Source organism: Cetorhinus maximus, chromosome 10, assembly GCF_964194155.1.
Source record: "Cetorhinus maximus chromosome 10, sCetMax3.hap1.1, whole genome shotgun sequence".
Lineage (NCBI taxonomy): Eukaryota > Metazoa > Chordata > Chondrichthyes > Lamniformes > Cetorhinidae > Cetorhinus > Cetorhinus maximus.
Window position 1 is genome coordinate 79,655,407 of NC_135888.1, and position 12,718 is coordinate 79,668,124.

Genomic DNA, 12,718 nt, shown 5'->3' on the forward strand with positions numbered 1-12,718 from the left:
CCAAACTTTGTCAAGGTCTTGAGCTTCATATTTTGGGAACAGATTTTACAAATACAAAAGCTTGCAGCATTTGAATTAGTGCCAATGTTGTCAAACCTTTTAAAATGAAAATTCCCTTTTGAGAACTTTATCAAGAACCAAACCTCAAATTTTTAAACCTTGTAAGAACTGTAATTTACACTATCAAAATTAAAACAACCTCTTTTTCATGTGTAATGATTTGTATCGAAGTTATAATTTCCGTATGTTTATCGACACATTCTTTATCTTAGATAGCATCCTCGTTATTCAAAGTAACCTGTTAATTTACATCTCAAGATTGTCACAAATTCAAATTCCAGTGCTTTTGGAAAGCAGATTTCCTTTAATATTTAATTCATCTCTTCATAAGATACCCCTTTTTATCCATTGGAACCACCTAGACCGTGTGTTTATGTCTTTTGGTTTTCCTAGAATCCTTCTGAATTTCAAGTAATTTTTTTTCCTCAGAATTTTAGAATATGAACTCGTATGTATTAATCCCAATCAGCTTGGAAGCTGATGATGAGGGTTATTCCCTACTAGTCTGCAAGGGGGTGGTACAAGGGTTGGTTCATCTCAAACAAAGGCAAGCTCTGTTTTATCTTTACACTACCTTCAAATTACGATTTTTGCCAGAAATCTCAACTCAAACCTTATACTCAAAACTTTGGAATGTTTGAATAAACTTTTCCTTTAATCTAATATGGGGTTTTTGACTCTAAAGTGCTCAACTACACTCACAAAAGACAATTCAGGGAAGAAAACACATGAAAGCTCACATACAAATGCTTCATTGCACACAGACAAACACATAGATAAAGGTATGTATCAATACTCCTATAATATTGAACTTAACTCTAAACGAAGCTTCAAGTAGCAGTGAAGGAAATAAAGGGATCTTGAAGGCTCCACCTACAGGGACCTTCAAACTGACGAAAGCTCACATTTTCTCTGCTGTTGCTTGTCAATTGCTCATTAACCCCCGAGGGTTACCCTCTCTCTCTTTCTCTCTCTCTCTTCAGCACAAACAGCTCTTGTAACTTAGATCAGTTCATTTTTTTTAAGTTACAGAAAATTCAGTAGTGGACTATCTACCTCCCTTAAAACATATTATAAGCACTCAATTCTGTCCCGATTAAAAGTTCCATCTGGTGGGAAGCTCTCTCCTTTACCTTGAGTCCATTTAACCCAATCAGAAACATATTGGACAATTTCAGGACCGTAATGGACATACATATAAGCATTTCGGGTTCCCTTCAAAGGGGGAACCTGGGGTTTCTTTGATGCCATATTTCCCATTTTTATTTAATAATATACACAAAAATACACACAGAAACTAAATCTTCAACTCCAGGGGACTCGAACCCCTGGGTATACTACTACTACTTTTCAACTCCAGGGGACTCGAACCCCTGGATATATTACTACTACTTTTCAACTCCAGGGGACTCGAACCCCTGGGTATACTACCACTACTTTTCAACTCCGGAGACTCGAACCCTTAGTACACTAAATTACTGGCCAGACTAATCTCCTAAATACTTAAATAGATGACTTACCCTAAGAGTCAGCCACAGGCAGGCGAAGGCAGATCGCAGGTCAACGAACCCCAGAAGCCCAAATGGGGCTGCCGCGGACTGAGGAGTCCTTGAACCATGAGGTCCTAATGCTGGCGCTCCGTGACTCAGCCCTAGGGGTTAGTTATCTCGGTGGAGTCTCCAGAAACTGTCGAAGATTAATAACACCAAGGCATCATTTCGTACGTAGAAACCCCATTTATTATTTCTGCACAAGGGAGAACAATGCAACGAGAGCTATTGTACCATCTCAAAGCAGAATACACAAACACTTGCTTAAAAGCATTTTACAACCAATCAGTAAATTTTGCACATCTGAATCCGCTTATTTGCATACGTTAACTGACCAATCCATGTTTTAGTTAATTTCCATTCCCACCACAACAGGTGCGGTGCCTACGCACTTGGTTATCACAACTTTGATTACATTCGGCCTGAGAAAGAATAACATGGAATGTCTCAGGGCTCATCCTACAACAGTGGTCAGACAAGATGGTATTGTTCTTCAAGGTTGCAGTATTTTTCTCTTAGGCCTAGGCATTTAATTCAATTTCTCCATTAATCCTTTTAGTACTAAGTGGGTTCCCTATTTGTCTAGACCATCACAGCTCCACCCTCCCACCCTACCCTTCCAGCCTTTGCCTGCTTCCCTTGTCCAGCCTTGGCGCAGTGTTTGCTAACGACACTTTGAGTGAGGTTATACGAGATCCCCAAGAAGGAGAAAGCAACATCTACAGACCGCAAAGTTGTGGTTGAGGTGAAGCTCACCAGGTCTGTGCTACTTATATACAGTCGTAAAACTGAACGTTCTAAATTCTCACTGGTGGAGAACTTAATTTGGAGGGCAAATTTAATTCTGGTAAGTTGGCCTTTTAATGAGTATGCATGAGATGCTAATGCATGCAATTGGGGTTCCTGACATTGTTCGTTGGGAAGCTCAACTCACCTTTAACCCACCTTGAAAGTTTGGAGAACAAAACTCAAACAGTTTATCCTGCATCAGGAAACAGATTTTTTACCTCCCACCAAATTAAGTGCTCCTGCCACCGTTCCCACAGCTGGTGGGACTAGAAAATTCGGCCCTTAGACTAGAACAACAGACACTTGGATAACAAATTAGAGAGGTTATATTTTAATTTACCTGATCTGCCAGTGAGAAGAGGCAGGATACTGGTGAGGTGCAGGCAATCTAGAAGCCCTCTGTCTCAAGAGGGAAGCAAACAAACCTTCCAGACTGATGTTGACTCAGTGACTTTTCCTGAAAATAGTTCAAAAGGGTATCAATTAAATGGATCATTCAGATACAAAGACATAGGTTGTCTCAAACTCTCAAGGTTTGAAAGCCAGAACACAGGATGAATAACCGACCTAACCACCCACCTTATTTAGAAAAGGACTTTTGGACTTGAAAAAGGTGACATGTTGCGGCAGCCATATTTCTTGTTTGCTTTTAAAAACTGTAAGAAGCTGTTCTACAGACAGAGTTCCTTCAGAAAGCCATAGAACCAGCTGCAAGTCATCCAAGCAGCCAAGGTAATAAACAGCAATACCTCAAAAGTGGGAGGACACCCCCACAATCTGTTCCAATCTTGCGTTCACCTGAGCAACAGCCTCCTGGAAATTGGACTACAAGAAGTCTTGCAGTTTATTGAGAATCCTCTGCTTAACAAGACCTTTACTTCAACTAAAGCATCAACTCATCTACGAAACTACAGGCCTGCCATGAAAGAGACTGAGACAATAATAAATTGTAATTGTATTGCTGTATTTTTGTGATTGTGATAGCTTGAGTCAATTGAGTGAGATGCCACATTTTAAACATCCAGGGCAAGTGTGTGATAATAAATAGCCTTCTTATTGCTGCTGAGATTATTTAAATTGGGGCAATCACTCTGAGGGTAAGAAAATACGCACTTTTTACATATAAACATATTGATCACAGGCAATAAAAAGGAACATATAAATTCTTTCCATAACACTATCTAGATGAATGCATTAAGATAGAATGATAACCTTCTTTGTCCGTAATAATTGCCTTGTGACCTGACATAGTCCAGACATACACAAATTTTAAATATTGCTGTGATTGTGGGCCTGATAAGAGCTCCCTTGCAGATCAGCATTCACATCGTGAGATCTTCAATCAGTGGGATAATATTGCATCAGCACAGATTGAGAGACAGATAGCAAAACAGCTATTAGGGACCCATATTGTTTATACAGAGCTGGCAACATCCACCAAAAAGACAGTTATGAGGAAAACTTGGCTCTCAAAAGAAGACAGAGAAAGTGATTTATTGACCACGGGGTCCAGACTATGGGCACATGAGGGAAAAGCACAGATAGTGATCATAAAAAGCGTGATGGGCCATGAGGCCAAAAAGCATGAGTTACACTTGATCACGTTCAGTATTATAACAAACAACATTAATCTAAATAAAAACAGAAAATGCTGGAAAAACTCAGCAGGTCTGGCAGCATCTGTGAAGAGAAAAACAGTTAATGTTTCCAGTCCAATACCACTCTCCTTTGGAACCCCAGAGTTAGCTCTGTTTCTCTCACCACAGATGCTGCCAGACAAAGAACAAAGAAAAGTACAGCACAGGAACAGGCCCTTCGGCCCTCCAAGCCTGCGCCGATCATATTGCCCGTCAACTAAAACATTTTGCACTTCCGGGGTCCGTATCCCTCTATTCCCATCCTATTCATGTATTTGTCAAGCTGCCTCTTAAACACCACTATCGTACCTGCTTCCACCACCTCCTCTGGCAGTGAATTACAGACACTCACTACCCTCTGCATAAAAAACCTGCCCCGCACATCTCCTCTATAGTTTTCTCCTCTCACCTTAAATCTATGTCCCCTAGTAATTGACTCTTCCACCCTGGGAAAAAGCTTCTGACTATCTACTCTGTCCATGCCACTCATAATTTTGTAAACTTCTATCAAGTCGCCCCTCAATCTCCGTCGCTCTAGTGAGAACAATCCAAGTTTCTCCAACCTCTCCTCATAGCTAATAACCTCCAGACCAGGCAGCATCCTGGTAAACCTCCTCTGCACCCTCTCCAACGCCTCCATATCCTTCCGGTAATGTGGCGACCAGAATTGCACGCAATATTCCAAGTGTGGCCTAACCAAGGTTCTATACAGCTGCAGCATTACTTCACAGCTTTTATACTCAATACCCCTGCCAATGAAGGCAAGCATGCCATATGCCTTCCTGACTACCTTATCCACCTGCATTGCCACTTTCAGTGACCTGTGGACCTGTACACCCAGATCCCTCTGCCCGTCAATGCACTTAAGTGTTCTGCCATTTACTGTATAATTTCTGCCTGTATTAGACCTTCCAAAATGCATTACCTCGCATTTGTCCGGATTAAACTCCATCTGCCATTTCTCCGCCCAAGTCTCCAACCGATCTATATCCCGTTGTATCCTTTGACAATCCTCTTCACTATCTGCAACTCCTCCAACCTTAGTGTCGTCTGCAAACTTACTAATTAGCCCAGTTACATTTTCCTCCAAATCATTTATGTATACCACAAACAGCAAAGGTCCCAGCACTGATCCCTGCGGAACTCCACTAGTCACCGCTCTCCATTCAGAAAAGCACCCTTCCACTGCTACCCTCTGTCTTCTATGACCAAGCCAATTCTGTACCCATCTTACCAGCTCACCTCTGATCCCATGCGACTTTACCTTCTGTACTAGTCTGCCATGAGGGACCTTGTCAAAGGCCTTACTGAAATCCATGTATATAACATCCACTGCCCTTCCATCGTCGATCATCTTTGTCACTTCCTCGAAAAACTCGATCAAGTTAGTGAGACATGACCTCCCCTTCACAAAACCATGCTGCCTCTCACTAATACGCCCATTTGCTTCCAAATGGTAGTAAATCCTGTCACGAAGAATCTTCTCCAATAATTTCCCTACCACTGACGTAAGGCTCACCAGCCTGTAATTTCCTGGATTATCCCTGCTACCCTTCTTAAACAATGGAACAACATTGGCCATTCTCCAGTCCTCTGGGACCTCACCCGTAGCCAGTGAGGATGCAAAGATTTCTGTCAAGGCCCCAGCAATCTCCTCCCTTGCCTCCCTCAGTACTCTGGGTAGATCCCATCTGGCCCAGGGGACTTATCCACCTTAATATTCTTCAAGACACATAAAACCTCCTCTTTTTTGATCTCAACATGATCCAGGCTATCTACACACTCTTCCCTAGACAAATCGACCGCTAAGTCCTTCTCTTTGGTGAATACTGATGAGAAGTATTCATTTAGTATCTCTCCCATTTCTCCCGGCTCCACACACAGATTCCCACCTCTGTCCCTGAGTGGGCCTACCCTTTCCCTGGCTATGCTCTTGCTTTTTACATATGTAAAAACGGCCTTGGGATTTTCCTTAATCCTGGTTGCCAGTGACTTTTCATGACCCCTTTTAGCCCTCCTGACTCCTTGCTTAAGTTTCTTCCTACTTTCTTCATATTCTCCATGGGCTTCATCTGTTCCCTTTTAGCCTTCTAGCCCTTATGAATTCTTCCCTTTTCTCTTTGACTAATCTCGCAATATCCTTCATTATCCAAGGTTCCTGAAACTTGCCATGCTTATCCTTCACCCTAGCAGGAACATGCCGGTCCTGAATTCTTATCAACTGACGTTTGAAAGCCCCCCACATGTCAGTTGTTGATTTGCCCTCAAACATCTGCCTCCAGTCTAGATTCCTCAGTTCCTGCCTAATATTGTTATAATTAGCCTTCCCCCAATTAAGCACCTTAACCTGAGGACTCCTGTTATCCTTATCCACCAGTACCTTAAAACTTACTGAATTATGGTCACTTTTCCCGAAATGCTCCCCTACTGAAACTTCGACCACCTAGCTGGGTTCATTCCCTAATACCAGGTCCAGTATTGCCTCTTCCCTAGTTGGACTATCTACATATTGTCTCAGGAAGCCCCCCTGGATGCACCTTACAAATTCTGCACCAACCAAACCCCTAGCACTAAGTGATCCACAGTCAATATAGGGAAAGTTAAAATCACCCACCACAACAACCCTATTGCTTTTACATCTTTCCAAAATCTGCCTACATAACTGTTCCTCAATCTCCCGCCGGCAATTGAGCGGCCTATAGTAAACCCCCAACATTGTGACTGCACCCTTCCTATTCCGGAGCTCTACCCATATTGCCTCACTGCATGAGCCCACCGAGGTGACCTCCTGTCATACAGCTGTGATATTCCCCTTAACCAGCAGTGCAACTCCCCCACCTCTTCTACATCCCTCTCTATCCTGCCTGAAACATCTAAATCCTGGAACGTTTATCTGCCAATCCTGTCCCTCCTTCAACCAAGTCTCTGTAATAGTAATAACATCATAGTCCCAAGTACTAATCCAAGCTCTAAGCTCATCTGCCTTGCCTGTTATACTTCTCGCATTGAAACAAATGCATTTCAGACCTCCAGTCCCACTGTGATCTGTAATTTCTCCCTGCCTGCCCTTCCTCTTAGTCCTACTGGCCATATTCACTGGATTCCCAGTCATTTATTTCACCTGCTGACCCATTGCTCTGGTTCCCCCTGCCATTCTAGTTTAAACCCTCCTGAGTGACACTAGCAAACCTTGCAGCCAGGATATTGGTGCCCCTCCAGTTTAGATGCAACCCGTCCTTCTTGTACAGGTCCCACCTGCCCCGGAAGAGATCCCACTGATCCAGATATCGGAAACCCTCCCTCCTACACCATCTCTTCAGCTGCACTATCTTCCTATTTCTAGCCTCCCTGGCATGTGGCACAGGGAGTAATCCTGAGATTACAACCCTAGAGGTCCTGTTTTTTAACTTTCTGCCTAATTCCCTGAACTCCCGCTGCAGGACCTCGTCACTCTTCCTGCCTATGTCGTTAGTACCAATGCGTACCACGACCTCTGACTGTTCTCCCTCCCCCTTCAGAATGTCCCGTACCCGATCAGAGACATCCTGGACCCTGGCACCAGGGAGGCAACATACCATCCTGGTGTCTCTTTCACGACCACAGAAGTGCCTATCTGAGCCCCTGACTATAGAGTCCCCTATGACAATTGCTCTTCTGTGCTTTGACACCCCCTGCTGAACAACAGAGACAGCCGTGGTGCCACTGTTCTGGCTACTGCTGTTGTTTTCCCCTGATAGGCCATCCCCCCCAACAGTATCCAAAATGGTATACCTGTTAGAGGGGGGGACAGCTACAGGGGGTTTCTGCACTGACTGCCTGCCCCTTCTAAGCAGTCACCCATCTATCTGTCTGTACCTTGGGTGTGACCATGTCTCCAAAACTCCTGTCTATGACGCTTTCTGCCACCTGAATGCTCCTAAGTGCATCCAACTGCTGCTCCAACCGATCCATGCGGTCTGTGAGGAGCTGCTGAGTTTTCCAGCATTTTCTGTTTTTATTTCAGATTTTCAGCATCCACAGTGTTTTGCTTTCATTATAACGTTAAAATAAATATTGCTGTGATTGTGGGCCTGATAAGAGCTCCCCTGCAGATCAGCATTCACATCGTGAGATCTTCAACCAGTGGGATAATATTGCATCACCACCGATTGAGAGACAGATAGCAAAACAGCTATTAGGGACACAAATTGTTCATACAGAGCTGGCAACATCCACTAAAAAGACGGTCACGGGGAAAACTTGGCTCTGGAAAGAAGACAGAGAAATCGATTTATTTATTAATTTTTTTTTATTGTCAAGGAACCAGGCTGCTGTCTGCGTCATTCCCCTTTAAATCGGCTTGTCTTTGCTTGAGGAGCCGGAACTCCGCCTGGCCTTGAGATCGCCCAGTGGCGAAAAAGGTAGAGCCGCAGGAGCAAGGAGCAGGAAGGGGCTGCAAGTTATCGGGGCTGAAACACTGGATCTCGCCTCAGAACACATTGGCGGCCGCAAGCTCGACTCTTCGCCATGGTCTCCTGGATGATCTCCCGCCTGGTGGTGTGAGTATCGGAGCATTTTGCTCATCATAATATTGTCAGAGTGAACAATCTGTCTGCATCAGTCCGGCTCATTCATCGCAGCATTTTACATTTTACCATTGCCCCTCCACCCTCCTCCCCAAGGAGATATTCTTGCTAAATGCCTTTGCAGGAATGAATCAAAATGGACATTTTTATTTTGCAAGGTGCAGCGTTGCCTGTCGAGGGCTTGGCACAGGAGCGAAAGAAGGATGCAAAATGAAAATATTTTCAGCCTTGATTCGCTTTTCCTTGACTCTTATTTAGAATTCTTAATGTGCAGCACCTTTGGGTTTTGAGATGATTTGGGAAGTATGCCAGGGGAATCGGGTTTATTTAATTGCTTCTTGCAGTCAGCTGGAAATGTGGATGTGGGGTTATTTCCCTGGTCCTCGGCTCCATGGTCGCCAGTGATGGGAGCTGGCTGCACTGCTGCTGTCGCTCGCCGTTTGTCGTACTGCGATGGACATTTCCATAAATTCCTGCAGGCTTTCGCAGCCGGGCGCTGCTGCTGCCCATCAGGGCGGGGACATGAGGGTACGGGCTGGATTCCGGGGCGGTGTGGGGGCAGGCAAGGGGAGTGGGCTGCGGTGTGGAGGGGGTGGGTGGAGCGGTGATGGGGCTGAGAAAGGACTGGACTTGGGGCAGTGATGGGGCTGAAAGGACTTTGTTTGGGTTGCAGTGTGCATTGGGAAGGGCGGTGAAGACTGTGAAAGGGGCAGAGGGAGTGAGGGGACAGGGCAGGGATAGAGTTGGGCTGGAGCGCTGAGTGTGCTGTACTAGGTGGTGATGAGAGGACAGCAAAATGATTGGGTTTTGTGAGATTGATGAGGAAGGGGGTGAGCAGTGGAAGAGTCGGTGAGATGGCTCAGGCTGTGGCAGTGAGGGAAGAGCTGGCTCTGCGATGGACAGGGCTGGGACGGACTCTACCTGGACCGTGGCCAGGGTGGAAAGACATTGAGCAGCCAGGGCAGTTCAGGGATGAGGCTGGGACACTGAGAGGGTGGAGCTCCAGGTAGGCAATGATAGGGGTGGGCAGTGAGAGAAGGACATAAGGACTGGGGAAGTAAGGACGTGCAGTGGTGAGGTTGGGGGAGGGGCATTCTGTCAATGACACTAACATGGTAATTGGAGAGCTGGGTTGGTGCTGAAATTGTGGGAAGGAATTGAGAGGGCTCAGTTCTGGCGTGTTTCTTTCTGGAATCATCTTGCTTGCTGTCCAGTATTCACAGCTAATATCTCTAAATTGTTTGGTCTGCTCTGTCTCAGTGCAGATGTGGGGCTGGATGAATGTTGGCCAGATATAGGTAAAGGGCAGTGATGTGGATATGGATTGGATTTGGGTTTCGAGCAATGTTGTCTGAAGATGGGTGATATCCAGTTGCTGAGCAGGATTGTGCACACCTGGATATAGGGTAATGCTGTGCAAATGTAGGTCAGATCTGTGCTTGAGGCAGATCTGTCAGTCCAAGAGGTATGAGGCAGGGATGTCAATGTCATTTAGTCCTGGAACAGTGCTGTGAATGCCAATGAGTTATGGATGTGAGAACGTGATTAGAGTGCTCTGTGATGCTTCTTCATGCAATAAATGTTACCTTGGTGTGTTCTACTTTCCTCTGTAAAGCAAGATACCAATTGAAAAGAGAATTATTCTAAAGTGAAGGTTATTGATTATCATAATATGAAGGCTGGAATAATAGAACAAATTATATGTGTCCTGACTTTAAATCTGATTGTATTCTGCCTTCTGGCAGCAGAAATGATAATTTAAAATGCACACAGTCTTTTTTCCCTTCTGTAGAACAACAAGGTTAAATGAAGGGGAACATCCAGAATTGAGGACATTGAAGTATTGTATTTTGGCAGTGGATCTGCCATTAAGAGAATCAATTGGAATATTATGGACAAAGTTGTTGGCAGAAAGAGTCACACACTGCATTTACGAAGGGCATTGATAATTTATGTAAGTGGGCAAAACTGGCACATAGAGTTCAATATGGGTAGGTGTGAGGTCGTCCACTTTGGTCCTAAGAAAAACATATTCTCAATGATGCAAAACAAGGAGCTGTGGAAGAGGAATGAAGAGATTTAGATGTCCACATACACAAATCATTAAAAGCTAGTTCCTAAATATAAAAAAATCATAAAGGCTATTGCCTTTTATCTCAGAGGGGCTGACAATAAATGGTCAGACTCAATCTGGAGTACTACATCCAGCTTTAGACACCAAACCTCAGGAAATGTCTATTGGCTTTGGAGAGGACACTGCAGATTCATGAGAAGCATATTGTGGCTTAAAAACCTGCCTTAAATTCTCTTGACTTTCTAAGGTTGAGAACTGATTTAATTATGGTGTTTAAAAGGATAAAGGGATTTGATTGGCCACAATCTAAAATTAGAGCTTGGCCACCCACAAATGAAACCAGGGAACATTTATTCACGCAAAGGATGGTGGAAATCCGGAGCTCCTCCAAAAGGCTGTGAAGACTAGGACAATCGGAATTTCAGGCCTGAGATTGATGGATTTTGTTGGTGGCTGTGTCTTTAGCTGCTTAGGCCCCAAGCTCTGGAATTTCACCCCTAGACCTCTGCACACTTCTTCCTTTCTTTAAGACACTCCTTAAAATTGACCTCTTTAACCAAGCTTTAGGTCATCTGCCCTAATATCTCCTTTTGGTGTCATATTTTGTTCTATAATGCACCTGTGAGAAGTCTTGGGATATTTTATTATGCTAAAGTGCTATATAAATACAAGTTGTTGTTGCTGTAAGAATATCAAGAGTTAGGGAGCAAAGGCCAAGAAATGGAATTGAAGTACCATGATCCCAATAGAACGCTGGAATAAGATTTGAGGGCTGAATAGCCTACTCCTGGTCCTTTGTTCTGATTTCTAAGTCTTTTGGAATGCAGCAAACTAGAGTAACTTACTGCTTTGCAACAAAACGCTACTTTGAAATGTTATCTTGGGATCAGACATATTTGTAGAAGCAAACTGGATAAAAAAGACATTGGGTGGAATTTTCCGCTCCCGTTGGCATTGGGCGTGTTTGATAGTGTGAGTGGACAATATGGCGAGAAGGCCAAAACTTGTTTTTACGCCGTTGTGAAACCAGTTTGCTATTGTCCACTCCACCCATCAATGGTGGGCCGCGTTTCCTGCCGCCACACGTCAGGTAAAACGTCCTTTTCCCGCCCGCTACTTCACTTGCTGCAAATGTGGGACGGTTCTGCCCTTTCTCTTGCCTGGTTATTAGATGGAATTTCAGTTTGGAGTATTAACATGTCCTGGGTAAGGAGGCAATTGATAAACACCTGCTGGTCAATTATTCAGTGCATGGTAAGCTCCATTCTTTCTTTGACCTAGATTGATTGTAGTTTTGTCCTCAGGACCTCTTGGTGTACTGTTATGTCTAGAAACTTAACTGGACCAGCTTTACAAAACTGTGATTACAAGAACAGGTCAGAGACTGGGAAATCTGTGGTGAGTCATTCACTTCCTGACTCCCCAAAGCCTTTTCAGCATATACAAGGCACATGTCAGGAATGTGATGAAATACTCTCCAATTGCTCGATGAGTGCAGCTCTAGCAACACTCAAGAAGCTCAGTACCATCCAGGACAAAGCACCCTGCTTGTTTGTCACCCGATCCATCACCTTAAAAATTGACTTCCTCCACCACTGGTACGCAATGGCAGCAGTGTGTACCATCTACAAGATGCACTGCAGCATCTCTCTAAGGCTCCTACAACAACACCTTCCAAACCCACAATCTCTACCACCTGAAAGGATCAGGGCAGCAGGCACATGTGAACACCACCACCTGGAAATTCCCCTCCAAGTTATGTATCATTCCTGATTGGAAATGTATCACCGTTCCCTCACGGTCGCTGGTCAAAATACTGGAACTCTCTTCCTAACAGCGCCACCTCACAGCAACACGATACGGACTGCAGCAGTCCAAGAAAGTGGCTTACCACCACCTTCTCAAGGGCAGTTAGGGATGGGCAATAAAGGCTGGCCTTGCCTTCAACACTCATATCCAAGAATGAATTTTAAAAAAGCACCGAGTCTCTTCAGTGACTTTGTTTTGAGTAAGTCCAATGTGTCAACATGCAAGTTATCACCT

At 44.3% G+C, this 12,718-nt stretch overlaps 1 protein-coding gene across 1 annotated transcript in view; it reads left to right on the forward strand.

Annotated features, from left to right (window-relative positions):
- Positions 1 to 8,416: 8,416 nt before the first annotated feature.
- The window catches only part of reep2 (receptor accessory protein 2), a 140,137-nt gene continuing 135,835 nt past the window's right edge, over positions 8,417 to 12,718 (forward strand). Inside the window, exon 1 of the mRNA XM_078550670.1 lies at positions 8,417 to 8,574. Within this exon, the coding sequence (XP_078406796.1) occupies positions 8,543 to 8,574 (32 nt within the window). The 5' untranslated portion in view covers positions 8,417 to 8,542. The remainder of the gene's footprint in view (positions 8,575 to 12,718) is intronic.